General features: G+C 47.4%; 1 protein-coding gene across 2 annotated transcripts in view; it reads left to right on the top strand.

Moving 5' to 3' along the window:
* Positions 1–1,969: 1,969 nt before the first annotated feature.
* IL17D (interleukin 17D) overlaps positions 1,970–18,757 on the top strand; it is a 32,637-nt gene continuing 15,849 nt past the window's right edge. Inside the window, exons 1-3 of one of the 2 annotated variants that reach the window (XM_069601694.1) lie at positions 1,970–2,101; positions 3,368–3,528; positions 3,982–4,277. In XM_069601694.1, the coding sequence (XP_069457795.1) occupies positions 2,035–2,101; positions 3,368–3,528; positions 3,982–4,277 (524 nt within the window). In that variant the 5' untranslated portion in view covers positions 1,970–2,034. Of the gene's footprint in view, positions 2,102–2,924; positions 3,033–3,367; positions 3,529–3,981; positions 4,278–18,757 lie in introns of those variants that run through there. The other variant, XM_069601695.1, reaches the window with a different exon arrangement.

The following is an 18,757-nucleotide window of genomic DNA, read 5'->3' as shown; positions in this document are numbered from 1 at the left end:
ATGTCTGCTGTGTGCGAGAATCTGAGGACACAGTCATGACCAAGAGAGCAACACCCAGTCCTCAAAGAGCTTAAATTCTGGCCGGGGAGACAGATGGTGAATGTAGTTTTAGTGGGCTCTAGGGCAGTTGTTCAGTAGCTCAGTCATGTCTGACTCTGTGACCCCATGGATTGCAGCATGCCAGGCTTCCCTGTCCATCACCAACTCCTGAAGCTTACTCAAACTCATGTCCATTGAGTCTGTGATGCCATCCAACCATCTTATCCTCTGCCACCCCCTGCCCTCAATCTTTGTCAGCATCAGGGTCTTTTCCAATAAGTCAGTTCTTCACATCAGGTGGCCAAAATACTGGAGTTTCAGCTTCAGCGTCAGTCCTTCCAATGAATATTCACGACTGATTTTCTTCAGGATTGACTAGTTGGATCTCCTTGCAGTCCAAGGGACTCTCAAGAGTCTTCTCCAATACCACACTTCAAAAGCATCTGTTCTTCAGCGCTCAGCCTTCTTTATGGTCCAGCTCTCATATCCACACCTAACTACTGGGAACACCACAGCTCTGATGAGGGCAGTTAGAAGATGAAATGAAGGCGCATCAGGAGAGTGTCGATGGTGGAGACGATCTGGGAACCCCTCTGGGAGGGGCGTTTGTATTAGCACCAGGTGATGATTCGAGGGCAGCAGTGCCCTGGAGGAGCAGGCGCTGACCCACAAGCAGGGGGATCTGGGGGTGTTGGGGGCAGAGAGCTAGAGTTTCTGGGGCTGTTGGTGTGGTGGGAGTGGGCAAGGGGCTGCTATCCACCAGGGAGGCAGGAGCAGGTCTTCTAGCAACAGCAGAGAGGAAAGTGAGTGATGTGACTTGATTTAACTTCTAGAAAGTGACCCCATTGGTGTCAGGGGGATGGGGGAGGGGACCACTCGCAGAGACCTGGGTGAGAGGTCACTGGGCCAGCCTTGTTCTGGCAGTGAGAGCCATTGGGATTGGTTCAATTCAGGCCATGTTTAGGAAATGGAGCGTGCCCGTGCAGGAGACTTGGGGTCAATCCCTGGGTTAGGAAGATCCTCTGGAGAAGGAACTGGTAACCCACTCCAGTGTTCCTGCCTGGAGAATCCATCGACAGAGGAAGGGGTCGCAAAGAATTGGACACAGCTGAGGGGCTGGACAACACCACATACTTAATGAAATAAACATGTTAACAGTTCAGTCCAGCCCTGACAAGTGAGAGAAAGGCACACCCAAGTCCTGATGAGGGAAGCCCAGAAGGGAGGCAGATGGCCACGTTTGCGGCTGAGGAGCTGAGTGGCTGCTGGTGTTGCCTTTTGTGGAGGTGGGTGTTCCAGTGGGAATGCCATTGGTTACCCCAGGCCAGGGCTGCTGCTCTAATTCCCGGGGGAGAACAGCAGCAATTCGTGGGTGTTAGGTCACGGGAGGGCTGGAAGCAGCACGACTAAGAAATGTGTAGAGCCCGGGGCATGGAGGTGAAGGGGAACAGAGATCCGATGACAGACATGGAAGCTAGTCATCTTGGGAAAAGAGACCGTGAGTCGGGAAGTGGGATGCACAGGGGTGTGGGTGGAGGCCTCAGGTGGCATAAACAGCTGTGTGTGGTCAGCCAGTTGTGTGAACTGAACAGAGTAGCTAAAAAGGATCAAGGGACTGGGGTAACTGTCAAACGGGGGGGAGGACACCAGGACTTGTTGGTGGGGGGAGGAATGGTGAAGAGGCAAGGTCAGAGGTCAGAGAATTGCAGAAGGTGAGGGAAGAAAGTGCTAGTGCCTGAGGTGAGTCACAGGCTGCACTGGGAACCGGTATCCACAGTGATCACACCTGGAGGTGGGGGGTGGGGTGTGTGTGCAAAGGGCAGGGGGTCGCCATAGAGGGGTGGGCCGCCATACGAACCAGGACCTGAGACCTGATGGGGAACGGTGGGTGGAGCCGGGGTAGCTACTTGGAGGCCAGTTTTGGATGACTCCTCAGATGTCCAAGGTGGTGAGTGACGAGCAGGGGTGGGTGGGACATCCAGGTGCTGACAGGAGATGGCAGAGGAAGAGGCGCTGACCTTCACAGGAGGGAAGGAGTTCTGGTCTGCCCTGACCCAGGAAGGTGAGTGGAAACAGCTGCCCCCACAGCGGCTCTGGGTGCCTAGATGGGGGCTGGGTTTTTGAGAACTTCCTTCTCTTTTTCTCACTTGTCTTAGGGTGGGATTTGAACTGTTAACATGTTTATTTCATAAGTATGTTCTGATCTGAGGGTACTGACTACTGGATTTTGATCTGTTAGAAGAGAATTTCTCAACATTGTTAGATGAATTGTATGTTCTATCAAGTGGGCAAGCATGTTCAGTGTTTATGACCTCTCACAAAATGAAAACTGTTGGAAAATAAATATTTTCGTTTCCAAGTAACAAGGGAGGAGAGAGAAGTTGCCGAGTTATCAGACAGTGGAAGGTATTTCGTTGAATAATGCAGAGGGAACAGTCTGGTCTGTACTGCCTTACCTTTCAAAGTATTCCCACACCTTTACCAAAGTGGGGGAAAAAAACAACAACCCACAAACAGTATGTTTGTGCATTGATATGTTTATTCCCATTTTACCAGAAAGGAAACAACACAGTTTATCTATTAGTCAAAAATAAAAAAGTAACCTCAAAAGGAACGTTTACTCACCAAGCTGTTAATTGCTTAAATTGGCAATTTCTGTGGGCTTTTTAGCAGTAAATAGGGCGATTCCTCTTCAGTTATAGGGTATTCAAGGCATACAAAAGTGTTGTTTTTCTACATAGCATAACTGAAATGTGTTTTCACCAATGATTTACAAGGCAAATACCAAAGCTAGAAACCGTTCAAGGAACCATAAATCGTGTATTTTCTGTACCTTCGGAAACCTTTCAGCTCTTATCATTCTTTTGTTTTTATTGGCAAAGTATGACTGCTGTGAAATGACCGTATTCACCAGGGCGCCACCTAAAAGCATTAAGGTAGATTTATAGAACGAGCGAGCGCGTTTGCTAGTTCTTGAAATAGAATCCCTCCAGGTAAGTATATTGTCTTTATTTACAAAGTATCGGTCTTATTTCACACCACTGCTCGCGCTTAAGAGTCCCGGCTTCAGGAGCAGGCGTCCAGACACCCAAAGGTGCGCACAAAGGTGCCGGTTTCCAGCCACAAAAGGGCAGCCTGGGTCGGGTGTTTGGTGCTCGGTTTTCTGAGCTGCTAGGGGAGGGGGTGGGTGCAGAGAAGGGCCGTTTCCTGGGCGTTTGGGGGAAGGACAAACGGCCGCTCCCCCACCCAGTTCAGAACACTCAGTCTCCAGTCCCTCAGGAAGGCGTGGTGAGACTGGCTGCCTCCAGGCCCGCGCGCTCCTCTCCAGGTGCCCGTCGTCCTGGGGCTCTTCCCGCGCGGCCGGACCCTCTGACTTCCCTTCTAGCCGAGGCGCCTCCTTCCGCTCGCGCCGCGCCGCGCGGCTCCGCTCGGACGTGTCCGCGCCGCCGCGACCACCGGAGCCACTTCGCGGCGATGCTGGGGCCGCCGGTGAGTGCGCGGCGCGAGCGCCCGGCTCAGTCCCGGGCCCGGGCGGCTCGTGGGGCCCGCGCGCCTCGGACACGCGGAGGCCGCCGAGGGGCCCGGGCGCCGTCACAGGCACTCGCAGCCCGCGGCGCAGCAGCCCGGCCGGCACACGCACACGCGCACCGCACACCCGCGCCCCGCGCGGACCCCGGCTCGGGGCGGCGGTGGCGGGGGGCGCGTGGGCCGGCGCGGGGCAGGGCCGCGGGGTCCCCGAGGGCGGCGCACGGGCGGGGAGGGCGCGCGGGGCCCGGCGTGGTCCGCACCCATTCTCCAGGCGGGGACGCGGGGCCCAGGGGTGGGGCGCGGGACGGGGCCCCAGAGGTGGAGGGCGCGGGGCGGGGAACGGGGCGAGGGGCGCGGGAGGCCGAGGGTGCGGGCCCCTCCTGCGCGCGGCGTTGAGCGCGGCCTGTCCCGCAGGTCTGGGCGTTGGTTGCTGGTGTCCTGCTGGCGCTGTCGCCGGGCCGGGCGGGGGGCGCCCCGAAGGCGGGCCGGCGGCCAGCACGGGCGCGGGGCTGCGCGGACCGGCCCGAGGAGCTCCTGGAACAGCTGTACGGGCGACTGGCGGCCGGCGTGCTCGGCGCCTTCCACCACACGCTGCAGCTGGGCCCGCTCGAGCAGGCGCGCAACGCCAGCTGCCCGGCCGGGGGCAGGCCCGCCGACCGCCGCTTCCGGCCGCCCACCAACCTGCGCAGCGTGTCGCCCTGGGCCTACAGGTGAGCGGGGCGCCGGAAGGGCGGGGGGCGCCAGGGGCCCGGACCCGGAGCAGGCCTTCTCGCAGAAGCCCTGCACCTTCCTCCGAGGGGACCGCGTCCTCCGGGGAACTCGTCGTTCTGCCAGACGCCCCAGGGTTTCTTGAGCACCTGCTCTTTGCCAGGTACGTGGTTAAGTGGAATCCACGGGGGACCGAGCCGGGTGGGCTTTTGTTACAGGGCTTTGCACCGGCGGCCCGTGTGGGTCTTGCAGATGTTTTCCGGGTGCCTGTGCCCTTCCAGAGACAGCTGGACACTGGGTCTCAGTAATGCATCTTCTGAGTCTTCCTGCCCGTGGCCGACGGGAGGGGCGGTGGGGGTCACCAGAGAGTAACCGAGGCGGGAAGAGAGTGGAGCTGAGCATGCCGTGGTTGGCGGGGTGACGGTGCGCGCGGCGCCGGGCACTTTGCAGGTTGGGAATCTTTCCGTGGTTTCTCAAGAGGTCGGTCATCTTGGAGGAAAGGAGCAGCGTGCAGACAGGGCCAGTGTGGCTGGAGTGTCCTCAGCACGCGTGTGACTGTCCCCTTCTTTTCCCGCCAGCCCCGTGTCAAGGAGCTGATAGTCAGACTGCAGAAGGTGGGAGCCTTCGCTCCGAAGCCTCGAGAAAGGGAAGGGGTGACCCGGAGGAAAGGAGGAGAGTGAGGGACCCAGGCCTGTGTGTATGTGTGCTTGTGCGGGTGTGCATGTGTGTGGTGGGAGCACAGGCCTGGGTTTGACTTTTGCAGGGTTGCAAAGTTGACATTTATCCTTGAGGGTGTTTATCAATCAAGGAAGCTGTCCTCGAGCAGGGTAAACTGGAAGAGAACACGGACACTCGAACTGGGGTGTAGAGGAGATGAGGGCAGGACCAATTTCAACAGCTGTTGCTTCAGGAAGTGAAACTGACCGGATTGTGTGGGGGATGGTTATTGCAGGAGGTAGGGGCTCAGGAGCAGACATCCACACTGGGGTTTGTGTGCAGGAAACCCATAAAGAACCCTAGGCTGCTTCCCTGGTCTCTGCCCCACCTTCCCGCCTCCCCTTGCTCCCCTTTTCTGCTCATTCTGATGCTCTTGGGACTCATCCTGGCGTTGGTCTCTGCCTTCCCTCCTCCTCCCACCATGCCCAGGGCCCCAGAGGGTGGGCTCTTACCTGGCCCCTCTTCCTGTAGCCTCTTGTACACGCTTTGTGTGCCGTGTGTCATCGTGGACAACACACTCCTCTCTGCAGGCGGGTAGCTGCTTCCCAGGCCAACTGACGCCCGGGGACCATGGGACCATGAGGGCCATGTTTGCCACGCATCTGTCTTGCAGTGTCTTCTAGCAGCAGCACGAGGAACAGCTTGTTTGCAAGGAGATGAGTTTTCAGAGCTGGGCCTGGTGGTTCTCATCCCTGAGACAGGGGTGGGGGCATGAGGGTGTGTGTGTGGAAACCGAGGCCCTGTCTCCCCAGGGGAGTCCCGGGCACAGAGAGGGAGGCCTCGGAGGGGAGAGATGATTGTTGAGAACAGCAGCCAGTGTCCGGGGTGCTGCCAAGGAGCAGGAGTTACACCTGCGTGGTTTTCACTGTCTCCAGGCTGGTGAGAGTGCATCTCCTGAGCACATGGCAGCCGGCCCCACCCTCTGCAGGGGGTTGGCTTCTGGGCGGAGCCTGGGCTGCCGGTGGCTGGCTGCTGGGGGACCCCTCTCTGCCCCGCCCTTGGATCACCTCCCAACCTCCTGAGTTTCTGGGAAGATTAGAAAAAGTCATGCACGTGGCAGCCAGGAACCTATTCTAAGCTGTGGATGGCGGGGTGGCTTCTTAGGTATCCTTGCCCTGCAGGTCTTGAGCAGAATAGTGGCCTTACCTGTGTGGAGTCAGCTCAGACTCAGAGTGGTGTTTAAGGCTAGAACAAAGGGAACTGGATGAAGCCACTACTCGCCAGACCAGAAAGGCACAGAAAGGACCACTTGATGTGAATAAGGTAGGCTTTGAAATAGAAACTTGGACTATAAGGTAGCTTTCAGTGTCTTTAAGGGAGAGACAGGTCATTTGATAAATGGTGTTGGGACTGGGTAACCAGCTTGGAAAAGATGCAATTGGATCTCACCCCTGTATGAAAATGAGTTCCAGATGACTCAAAGACTTAAGTGTGAAGAATAAAACCACAAAAACACATAAAGAGCGGTCAGTTATATTCATACTCTTGAGTGGAGAAGGCCTGTTTAGTCGTTTCCAGACCCCCAATGGGCTTCCCTGGTTGCTAGGTGATGGTGAATCTGCCAGCCAGTACCGGAGACCTGGCTTCCATCCTTGGGTCTGCAAGATCCCCTGAAGGAGGGAATGGCAACCGTGTCCAGTATTCTTGGCTGGAGAATCCCATGAACAGAGGAGCCTGTTGGGCTGCAGTCCACAGAGTGGCAAAGAGTTGGACATGACTGAGCAACAAAGGACATACACAAGAGACCCCCAAAGTCACAAAAGAGGAGATCGATACATTTAATTGCATAATTATATGCCATTTCTTCTTGGCAAAATTGAAAAAAAAATACAGCGGCAAACTGGAAGAAAATATGGTACAAAATCCATGTGACAAAGAGCTTGTTTTATAAAGAGTGCTTACAAATCAAGAAAAAGATGTGGTGAAAGGATGACAGAGGCCATGGACTATCCTAGACAGGCCTTGCTTTCAGGTGTAGTGTTGTCCCGGGAGACCGTTCCTGGTGGGGCATTCATCAGGTGGGGCTGCAGGTGTGTGAGGGGAGAGGGTCTCCCAACCCAGTGTCGGTGTGACTGGTCCAGCTGCCATGGAAGAGAGTTGGGGAGTAACGATGATAGTTTTAAATCCCTACCCTGTCCTTCCATGATTTCCTGTCCCCATTGGCAACCAGCCACTAGTTTGCTCTCTGTATCTGTTTCTGTTTTGTTTTATTGCTTCTTTTCTGTTTTTTTAAGATGCCACATACAAAAGGGTAACAGTGTCTTTTTCTGAATAATACCCTCCAGATCTGTCCACAATTCTGCAAGTGGCAAAATTTCATTCTTTTTCTGTGGCTAATATTCCCTCAGGGCTTCCCTGGTGGCTCAGAGGTTAAAGCGTCTGCCTCCAATGCGGGAGACCCGGGTTCGATCCCTGGGTTGGGAAGATCCCCTGGAGAAGGAATTGGTAACCCACTCCAGTATTCTTGCCTGGAGAATCCCATGGATGGAGAAGCCTGGTAGGCTACAGTGCACCACCGGGTTGCAAAGAGTCGCACACGATTGAGCGACTTCACCTTCACCTTCAATATTCCGTTATATATATTTACCGTGTCTTTATCCATTTGCTTGTTGATGGACACCTGGGTTGCTTCCAAGTCTTGGCTATTGTAAACAACGTTGCTATGAATTTTGGGGTGCATGTATCTTTTTTTCATTTTTTCTGGATTTATATCCAGGAGTGGAATTGCTGGATCATATGGTGTAACAGTTCTAGTTTTTTAAAAATAATTTATTTATTTTTGGCTGTTCTGGGCCTCCGTTGCTGTGCAGGCTTTTTTCTGTAGTTGTAGCGAACCGGGGCTACTCTCTAGTTTCAGTTTGCACTGAAACACAGGTTTCTCATTGTGGTGACTTCTCTTGTTGCAGAGTACAGGCTCTAGGGCACATGGGCTTCAGTGATTGCGGCTCCCCAGGCTCTAGAACATAGGCTCAGTTGCTGTGGTGCATGGGCTCAGTGGTTGTGAGGCATAGGGGACTTTCCTGGACCAGGGATCAAACTAGTGTCTCTTGTTTGACACCAGTTTACCACCATTGTTTACCACTGAGCCAACAGTGAAGCCTTATTGGTTTTTTGAGGAACGTGCACAATTTTCCATAGAGGATGCACCAATTTACAGTCCCACCTATAATATACAAGGGTTCCTTTTTCTCCACATCCTCACCACCATTTGATTTTTGTGATCTTTTTGATGATAGCCATTCTGACAGGTATGAGGTGATAGCTCTTTGTGGTTTTGATTTGCATTTCCCTGATTAGCAGTGTTGAGCATCTTTTTATGTGCTTGTTGGTCATCTATATATCTTCTTTGGAAAAATGTATATTCAAGTCTTCTGCCCTTTAAAAAAATTTTTTTTATATTGAGTTGTATGAGTTGTTTGTATATTTTTGATAGTAACTCTTTATTGGTTTTAACAGTTGCAAATATCTTCTATTCAGTAGATTGACTTTTCACTTTGTCATTAGTTTTCTTTGCTGTGCAAAAGCCTGTTAATTTATTTATTTTTGCTTTCATTTCCTTTGTCTTAAGAAAAGAATTGAAAAAATATCACTGTGATTTATGTCAGTGTTCTGCCTGACCTTTTGTTGTGAATGTATAGAAATGCAATGGATTTCTCTATATTAATTTTGTTGTCTACAAGTTTACTGAATTCATTTATGAGCTGTAGCAGTTTTCTGGTGGCATCTTTAGGATTTTCTATGTATAGTATCATGTCATCTGCAAACAGTGACAGTTTTTCTTCCTTTCCAATTTGGATCCCTTTTATTTCTTTTTCTTCTGATTGCTGTGGCTAGGACTTCCAATAGTATGTTGAATAAAAGTAGTGAGAGTGGGCATTCTTGTTTTCTTTCTTTCTGTCTTGAATTTTACTTTTCCACATTTTTTAGAAAATCAACTCTCTGTTTTAGAGGGGAGAGTTTTATTTTATTTTATTTTATTTTTTAATTGAAGTATAGTTAGTTTACAGTGTAGTGCTCCAGGTATACCATAAAATGATTCAGGTGTGTGTGTGTGTGTACACACACACATATATCCTCCCACTTTCCCCCTGGTAACCATAGGTTGTTTTCTACATCTGCGACTCTCTGTTTTGTAAATAAGTTCATTTTACATTTTTATAGATTTCCCCATATACGGGCTATCATATATTTGTCTCTCTCTGTCTTGCTTCACTTAGTATGATAATCTCTAGGTTCATCCATGTTGCTGCAAATAGCTTTATTTCATTCTCTTTTGTGTTTGAGTAATATTCCATTGTATATATGTACCACATCTTTACCCGTTCATCTGCTGATGGACATTTAGGTTGCTTTCATGTTTTAGCTATTGTAAATAGTGCTGCAGTGAACACTGGGGTGCGTGTATTATTTCAAGTTATGTGTTTTGACAGGACATATGCCCAGGAGTGGGATTGCAGCGTCAGATGTTAGCTATTTCCTGCATACTGCTTTCCATAGTGGCTGCACCAGTTTGCATTCCCTCCAGCAGTGTAGGAGTGTTCCCTTCTCTCCACGTCTTCTCTAGCGTTTATTGTTGGTTGACTTTTTTTTACTGATGGCTGTTCTCAGGAGCGTGAGGTGGTACCTCATTGTAGTTTTGATTTGCATTTCTCTAAAAAGTAGTGATGTTGAGCATTTTTTAATGTGCTTTTTGCCCATCTGTATGTCTTCTTTGGAGAAATGTCCATTTAGATCTTCTGCTCATTTTTTTTTTCTTTTTTGATATTGAGCTGCCTGAACTGTTTGTGCATTTTGAAGGTAGACCTGGTTGGTCACATCATTTGCAAATATTTTCTCCCATTCAATGGGTTGTCTTTTCATTTTGTTTATGGTTTCCTTTGCTGTGCAAAAGCTTTTAAAGTTTAATTTGGTCCCATTTATTTGTTTTTGTTTTAATGTCCACTACTCTAGGAGGTGGATTCAAAAAGATCTTGCTGCAGTTTATGTCAAAGAGTGTTCTGCCTAAGTTTTTCTCTTAAGAATTTTATAGTATCCAGCCTTACATTTAGGTCTTTAATCCATTTTGAGCTTATTTTTGTGTATGAGGTTAGAGAATGTTCTGATTTCATTCTTTTATATGCAGCTGTCCAGTTTTCCCAGCACTTACTGAAGAGACTATCATTTTTTCATTGTTTATTCTTGCCTCCTTTGTTGTAGATTAGTTGATCATAAGTATGTGGGTTTATTTCTGGGCTTTCTATCCTGTCTTAGCTAATATGTCTTTTTTTGTGCCAGCACCATACTTTTTTGACTTCTGTAGCTTTGTAGTATAGTCTGAAGTCAGGGAGTATGATTCTTCCAGCTCCATTTTTCTCAGTATATGTGGAGGTATGTTCCCTCTATACCCAGGACTGGAGAGTTGGTTTTTTTTTTTTTTAATCATAAGTGGATTTTGAATTTTATCCAAAGCTTTTTCCTGCATCTATTGAAATGATCATATCGTTTTTATTCTTCAGTTGGTCAGTATGGTGTATCACACTGATTGATTTATTGATACTGGAAAAATCCTTGCATCCCTGGGATAAATCCTACTTGATCATGGTGTATGGTCCTTTTAGTGTATTATTGGAATCAGTGTGGTAATTGGAATCAGTGAGGATTTTTGCATGTGTTCATCAAGTGATGTTGACCTGTAATTTTCTTTTTTGTGTGATATCCTTGTCTAGTTTTAGTATCAAGATGATTCTGGCATTGTAGAATGAGTTCAGATGCATTCTTCCTTCTTGTTTTTTTTTTTTTTTAATAGTCTTCAGAATGATCAACTCTTCTGTAAATGTTTGCTGGAATTCACCCATGAAGCCATCTGATTCTGCACTTTTGTTTGTTGGGTATTTTTTAAAGTTATTGATTCAATTTGATTACTGGTAATTGGTCTGTTCATATTTTCTGTTTCTTCCTTGTTAAGTCTTGGGAGATTGTACATTTCTAGGAATTTGTCCATTTCTTCTAGTTTTGCTATTTTATTGATATATAGTTGTTTGTAATAGTCTTTTTTGATCCTTTGTATTTCTGTGGTATCAATTGTAACTTTTTCTTTTTCATTTTTGGTTTTAACCAAAATCTCTTTAGATGACACTGGATAAAGACTTATCAACTTTATCTTTTCAAAGAACCAACTCTTAGTTTTATTGATCTTTTTATTTTCTTATTTTTTTGTCTCAATGTCATTTATTTCTGCTCTGATTTTATCTTTTCTTCTACTAACTTTGGGTTTTGTTCTTTTTCTAGTTCATTTAGGTACAAGGTTAGGTTGTTTGAGAGTTTTCTTGTTTCTTGAGTGTGTATCACTATAAACTTCCCTCCTAAGACTGTTTTTTATTTAATTTTAAAAAAATATTTATTGAAATAGTCTTCATACTTTTTGTTCAAATGCCCTTAGGTATTTTTTTTAATTTAATATTTATTTTTTTTATTTTTGGCTGTGCTGGCCTTTTGTTGCTACATGAAGGCTTTCTCCAGCTGTCAGCTGCAGCAAGCAGGGGCTGCTCTCTGGTTGTGGTGTGAAGGCTTCTCATTGCAGTGGCGTCTCTTGTTGTAGATCATAGGCACATGGGCTTCAAGAGTTGCAGTTCTTGGGCTCCAGAGCTTGGGCTCATTAATTGTGGCACATGAGCTCAGTTGCCCCAAGGCATGTGGGATCTTCTTGGACCAGGAATTGAACCAGTGTCCCTTGCATTGCAAGGCAGATTCTTAACCAGTTGGACTACCAGAGAAGCTCCTTTTTTCATTTTTAATTGAAGTGTAGTTTTGATTACAATGCTGTGTTGGCTTCTGGTGTATAGCAAAGTGATTCAGATATACATGTATAAAACATTTGAACCACATAAAAAGTCAGATTTTTGCTCTAAGTGACCCATTCCCTAGTCTTGACAATCTTAAAAAAAAAACTGATGTGGGAGGTTCATGGCTAAAATATTTACTTTTAATTCCACTAATGTTATTAACTATACCATTTGCATTTTGCTTGTTTCACAAGATTATTATTTCTTGTATTGCCAAGTATATGACTGAGCCTTCAATGGAAATGATGACTAGACTTGAAGTAGCTGATCAAATGTATAGTTCAATATATGATCAACGATTCTAACAGTGTAACTCTAGAAAGCAATGGCAACCCACTCCAGTGCTCTTGCCTGGAATATCCCATGGACGGAGGAGCCTGGTAGGCTGCAGTCCATGGGGTCGCGAAGAGTTGGACACAACTGAGCATCTTCACTTTCACTTTTCACTTTCATGCATTGGAGAAGGAAATGGCAACCCACTCCACAGTGTTCTTGCCTGGAGAATCCCAGGGACGGGGGAGCCTCGTGGGCTTCCGTCTATGGGGTCGCACAGAGTTGGACACGACTGAAGTGACTTAGCAGCAGTGTGTGTGTATATATATATTTTCGTATTCTTCTCCATTGTGTTTTATTACGGATATTGAATATAGTTCCTGTGCTGTAGTGTAGGGCCATGTTTTTATACATTTTATATGCTGTAGTGTGTATCTACTAATACCAAACTCCTAACCTGTCCTCCCCCTTTCTCTTTTGTTAACTGCAGGTTTATTTTCTGTGTCTGGGAGTCTTTCTGTTTTGTAAATAAATTCATTTGTGTGACATTTTGGATTCCACATTTTAGTGGTATCATATGGTATTTGTTTTTCTGTCTGACTTGACTTAGTATGATTGCCTCTTGGTCCATTCATGTTGCTACAAACGACATTATTTCATTGTTTTTCGTGGCTGAGTAGTATTCCATTGTACATATGTACCACATCTTCTTTATCCACTCCTCTGTGGATGGACATCTGTGTTGCTTCCATGTCCTGGCTGTTACAAATAGTGCTGCAGTGAGCATTGGGGTGCATGTATCTTTTAGAATTGGAGTTTTTGTCTTTTCCAGATATATGCCCAGGAGTGGGATTGCTGGGTCATATGATAGCTCTATTTTTTAGTGTTTTAAGGAACCTCCATACTGTTCTCCACAGTGGCTGCACCAGTTTACATTCCCACCAACAGTGTAGGAGGGTTCCATTTTTTCCACGTCCTCCCTAGCATTTGTTATTCATAGGCTTTTTAATAATGTCCATTCTGACTGGTCTGAGTGGTTTTGATTTCATTTCTCTAGTAATCAGTATTGAGCATCTCTTATGTACCTTTTGGCCTTCTGTATATCTTTTTTGGGAAAATGCCTTTTTAAGGTGTTCTGCCCACTTTTTAAATTGGGTATTTTGGTTTTCTGTTATTGAGTTGTATGAGCTGTTTGTGTGTTTTGGAAATTAAACCCTTATTGGTTGCATTATTTGCAAATATTTTCTCCCAGTCTTTTTGTAGGTAGTCTTTTCATTTAAAAGCTTTTTAAAATGAAAAAGGATTTTAAAAGTAAAACCTTGTAAGTTTGATTAGGTCCCATTTATTTATTTTTGCTTTTATTTCTGTTGCCTTGGTGGACCAACCTAAGAACACATTGGCAAGATTTATGTCAGATAATGTTTTGCCTGTATTCTCTTCTTAGAGTTTTGTGGTGTCCTGTCTTATTTTTTAGAACTGTTTTTGCTGCATGCCATCAATTTTGAATCATTGGCCTTTTGTTTTCATTTGTATCCGGGTATTTTTAAATTTCTTCTCCTTTGTTGTTTTTTGGTCGCACTGCATGGCATGTGGGATCTTGGTTCCCTGACCAGGGATTGAACTCATGTCCCCTGCATTGGCAGGTGGATTCTTAACCACTGGACCACCAGGGAAGTCCCCCCTTGAAATCTTTATTAAGTAGACTGCCTGCCTCCATTTCACCTAGTGCTTCTGGGTTCTTAACTTGTTCCTTGCCTTGGAACATGTTCCTCTGTTGCCTCGTTTTGCCTAGTTAGCTGTTTTTATTTCCATGTATCTGGTCCTGACCTTGGAGAAGTGGCCTCTTGTAGCACATAGGTCCCCTCTGGTCACCAGAGCCGTATGTTGTAGTAAACCCTAGGTGGGCTGCCTGTGTCTTTCTGTTGTGGTGGGCTGACCGCCATAGGTAGTCTGGGAGGCATTTTGTGGCCCTGGTACAGTTGGCTCTGGTACTAGGCCTCGTCTTGTGTGGAGGCTGCTGGCCACTGTGGGCTGGTCACAAGGAGAATGGCTACAGGGCCTGGGGGTCCCAGGGACAGTGCTGGCCCATGGCAGGGTTGGCGGGGAGCAATTCCAGGGTGGGCTGCTCTGGGGCCAGTGTTTCTGGATCTTGTGTCAGCTGCTGGGGGACGGGGCTGGGATCTTAACACAGCTGCTACAGGTTGCAGGGTGTCCCAGAGCCAGTGCCGGCCTGCTGATGAGTGATTTGGATCCTGGGGGACTTGCTGAGGGGTCCAAGATGTGTAGAGCTCCTGGTGGCTTGGGGATGGAGGGGGGACTGGAGCCTGGGGTGGGGCCTGGGGCAAGTGCTGGCTTAGTGATGGGTGGAGCCAGGTCCCAGATCAATGGTGCCAGGCCCTAGGGACCTGGGCTGGTGCCAGCCTGCGTGGGGCAGCTGGCTGAGGGGCCCAGGCATCTCAGGGCTGGCATTGGGTGGGCTGTGTCCTGCCACAGCAGACCTTGGGCCTTCCATGGTCCTGGGGCTGGCGGGGGCCCAGGGTTTGGGGGGCTGGGTCCTGGGCTCCTTGGCTGCCAGGCCCTAGGACCCTAGAGCTGGTGTCAGCCCACTGATGACTGGCACTGTCCTGAGGGCATGGCCAGGTCCAGGGGTTCTGGGCTTGGTTGCCGGCTCACTGGTGAGTCTAGGGGGACTGTGGACCCAGGGGTCTTAGGACAGCCCGTCTGCTGGTAGGTGGGGATGCGTTTCTGCTTGAGGAGTCCTGGTACTGGCGCCTCAGGTGGTGGCCAGGGCAGGGCCAGGTGACACACTGGAGGGGATCCACGGTGGCGTGTGCCAGCACCATTGTCCACATGGTGGAAGGCGCTCCAAGGAATGACCATGCCTGTGACTGTGGCCCCCAGGAGCTTCAGTCTCCAGCATCCTGGGAGACTCACCAGGATCAGCTGGGGGGCTGACCCAGGCTTCTCTCAGATTACTGCTCCTGCCCCGGGCCCTCAGGGATGGCCTGATGTAAGCCCTACTGGCCTTTAAAGCCAAACATTTCAGGCGCGCATCTTCCTGGCGCAGGATCCCCAGGCTGGGGAGCCCGGAATGGGCTCAGACCTCTTGTTCCTTGAGTGGGGGAACCTCTGCAATGTAGTTGTCCCCCCGTTTGTGGGTTGCTCACCCCCTGCTCCCAAGGGACGTGGGGCTTGGCTCTGCTGTGACTCAGCCCTTCCGGCTTGTGTCACCGTTGTTCCTTCTTTACATCTTTAGTTGTAGAAGGTCTTCCCTGGTAGGTTCTGGTTTGTGTTATCAATAGCTGCTCTGTAAGTATTTGTCATTTTGGTGTGCCTGTGAGAGGACGTGAGCTTGGGGTCTTCCTGCTCCACCATCACGGCCAAGCTCCTGAAAAAGCTGGAGTGGGGCAGTGGTGGGCAAAGCATCTGAACCTTTTCCATATTAGCATGTGGTTGGTTTAACAGTGTTGTGTTAGTCTGTGTACAGCAGAGTGATTCACTTATATATGTATATACATTTATCAGTTCTTTCTCAGATTCTTTTCCTATTTAGGCTCTTACAGAGTACTGAGTAGGGTTCCCTGTATCGTACAGTAGGTCCTGGGTCCTTGTTGCCCATTTTACATGTAGTAGCATGTACACGTCAACCTCAATTTCCCAATTTGTCCCCCTACCCTTTCCCTCTGGTAACCATAAGTTTGTTGTCTACATCCATGACTCTCCTTTTGTTTTGTAAATAAGTTCATTTCTACCTTTTTTTGTTTAAGATTCCACATATAAGTGATATCATATTTGTCTTTCTCTGTCTGACTTCACTCAATATGACAATCTCTAGATCCATCCATGTTGCTGTAAATGGCATTATTTATTCTTTCTTTCTGACTGAGTAATATTCCATTGTATATTTGTGCTACGTCACCTTTATCCATTCATCTGTTGATGGACATCTGGGTTGCTCCTATGTCCTGGCTGTTGTAAATAGTGCCGCTATGAACACTGGGGTGCATGTATCCTTTTGAATTATGTTTTTCTCCAGATATGTGCCCAGGAGTGGGATTGCTGAGTCATCTGGTAGGTCTGTTTTTAGTTTTTTAAGGAATCTCCATACTGTTCACCACAGTGGCTGCACCAGTTTACATTCCCACAAACAGTATAGGAGGGTTCCCTCCTCTTCACACCCTCTCCAGCATTTACTATTTTTAGGTTTTTTTGATGATGACCATTCTGACCAGTATGAGATCTCATTGAAGTTTTAACTTGCATTTTGTTAATAATTAGTTATTATTAGAAAATAATTCCTGATGCTCCTGAAGCTGGGAAAGATTGAAGGCGGGAGGAGAAGGGGATGACAGAGGATGAGATGGTTGGATAGCGTCTCCAGCTCGATGGACATGAGCTTGAGCAAGCTCCGGGCGTTGATGATTGACAGGGAAGCCTGGTGTGCTGCAGTCCATGGGGTCACAAAGAGTCGGACATGACGAGCGACTGAACTGAATTGAATAATTAGTGATGTTGAGCATTTTTTAATGTGCTTTTTAAGCTGTCTGTATGTTTTCTTTGGAGAAATGTCTGTGTAGATCTGCTTATTTTTTGGTTGGATTGTTCGTTTTTTTGATAGTGAGCTATCTATTGTTCAGTCACCAAGTTACATGTCCAACTCTTTGCAACCCCATAAACTACAGCATGCCAGACTTCCCTGTGCCTCAACATCTCCTGGAGTTTGCTGAAATTCATGTCCATTGAATCAGTGATCCCATCCAACCATCTCATCCTCTATCGCCCTCCTCCTCCTGCCCTCAATCTTTCCCAGCATCAGGGTCTTTTCCAATGAGTCAGCTTTTTGCATCAGGTGGCCAAAGTATTGGAGCTTCAGCATCAGCCCTTGCAAAGAGTATTCAGGGTTGATTTCCTTTAAGACTGACTTGTTTGATCTCCTTGATTCCAAGGAATGCTCAAGAATCTTTTCCAGCACCACAGTTCGAAATAATCATTTCTTCAGTGCTTTGCTGTCTTTATTGTCTAGCTCTTACATCCATTCATGACCACTGGAAAAACCATAGCTTTGACTATATGGACTTTTGTTGGCGAAGTGATGTTTCTGCTTTTTAACACAGTGTCTATGTTTCTCGTAGCTTTCCTGCTGAGAAGCAATCGTCTTGTAACTTCAGGGCTGCTGTCTGAAGTAATCTTAGGTCTGCAGTGATTTTAGAGCCCAAGCAGAGGAAATCTGTCACTGCTTCCTCCTTTTCCCCTTCTATCTGCCATGAAGTGATGGGACTGGATGCCGTGATCTTAGTTTTTTTAATACTGAGTTTTAAGCCAGCTTTTTCACTCTTCTTCACCTGCATCAAGAGGCTCTTTTTAGTTCCTAATCGCTTCTGCAGTTAAAGTGGTATCATCCATATATCTGAGGTGGTTGATATTTCTCCTGGCAATCTTGATTCTAGCTTGTAACTCATCCAGCCCAGCATTTCACATGATGTGCTCTGTGTATAAGTTAAACAAGCAGGGTGACAATAAACAGCTTTGTACTCCTTTCTCAGTCCTGAACCAGTCAGTTGTTCCATACAGAGTTCTAACTGTTGCTTCCCGACCTGCATACAGGTTTCTCAGGACACAGGTAAGATGGCCTGATACTCCCGTCTCTTTAAGAGTTTTCCAGTTTGTTTTGATCCACACAGTCAAAGGCTTTAGCGTAGTCAATGAAACAGAGGTAGATGTTTTTCTGGAATTCCCTTGCTTTCTCCATGATCCAGCGAATGTTGGCAGTTTGATCCCTGGTTCCTCTGCCTTTTCTAAACGCAGCTTGAACATCTGGAAGTTTTGAGCATTACCTTACTAGCATGGGAGATGAGTGCAGTTGTCCAGTGGTTTGACCATTATTTAGTACTGCCCTTCTTGGGAACTGGGATGAGGACTGACCTTTTGCAGTCCTGTGTCCACTTCCGGGTTTTCCAAATTTGCTGGCATATTGAGTGCAGCACTTTAATGGCATCATCTTTTAGGATTTTAAATACCTCTTCCGGAATGCCGTCACCTCCACTAGCTTTATTGGCAGCAGTGCTTCCTAAGGCCTACTTGACTTCACACTCCAGAATGTCTGGTTCCAAGTGAGAGACTGCACCATGGTGGTTATTCTGGTCATTAAGATCTTTTTTTTGTATAGTTCTTCTGTGTATTCTTTCCATCTCTTGATCACTTCTGCCTCTATTAGGTCTTTACCGTTTCTGTCCCTTACTGTGCCTGTCTTTGGATGTAATGTTCCTTTAACAGTTCCGGTTTTCTTGAAGACATCTTTAGTCTTACACTTTCTATTGTTTCCTTCTATTTTTTTGCACTGAAGAAGGCCGCCTTGTCTCTTCTTGCTGTTCTCTGGAACTCTGCATTTAGCTGAGTATACTATTCCCTTTCTCCCTTGCTTTTTGCTTCTCTTCTTTCCTCTATTTGTAAGGCCTCAGAGAACCACTTTGCCTTCTTGCGTCTTTTCTCTTTGGGATGGTTTTGTTTGCTGCCTTCTATACAGTGTCATGGACCTCTGCCCATAGTTCTTCAGGCATTCTGTTTACTAAATCTAATCCCTTGAATCTATTTGCTGTCTCCACTGCATATTCATAGGGGATTTGATTTAAGTTGTACCTGACTGGCTTAGTGGGTTTCCCTAGTGGTTTTGC

Source organism: Ovis canadensis, chromosome 10, assembly GCF_042477335.2.
Source record: "Ovis canadensis isolate MfBH-ARS-UI-01 breed Bighorn chromosome 10, ARS-UI_OviCan_v2, whole genome shotgun sequence".
NCBI classification, from domain to species: domain Eukaryota; kingdom Metazoa; phylum Chordata; class Mammalia; order Artiodactyla; family Bovidae; genus Ovis; species Ovis canadensis.
The sequence above is the reverse complement of the archived record's forward strand: the minus strand, read 5'-3'. Positions and strand labels throughout refer to the sequence as shown.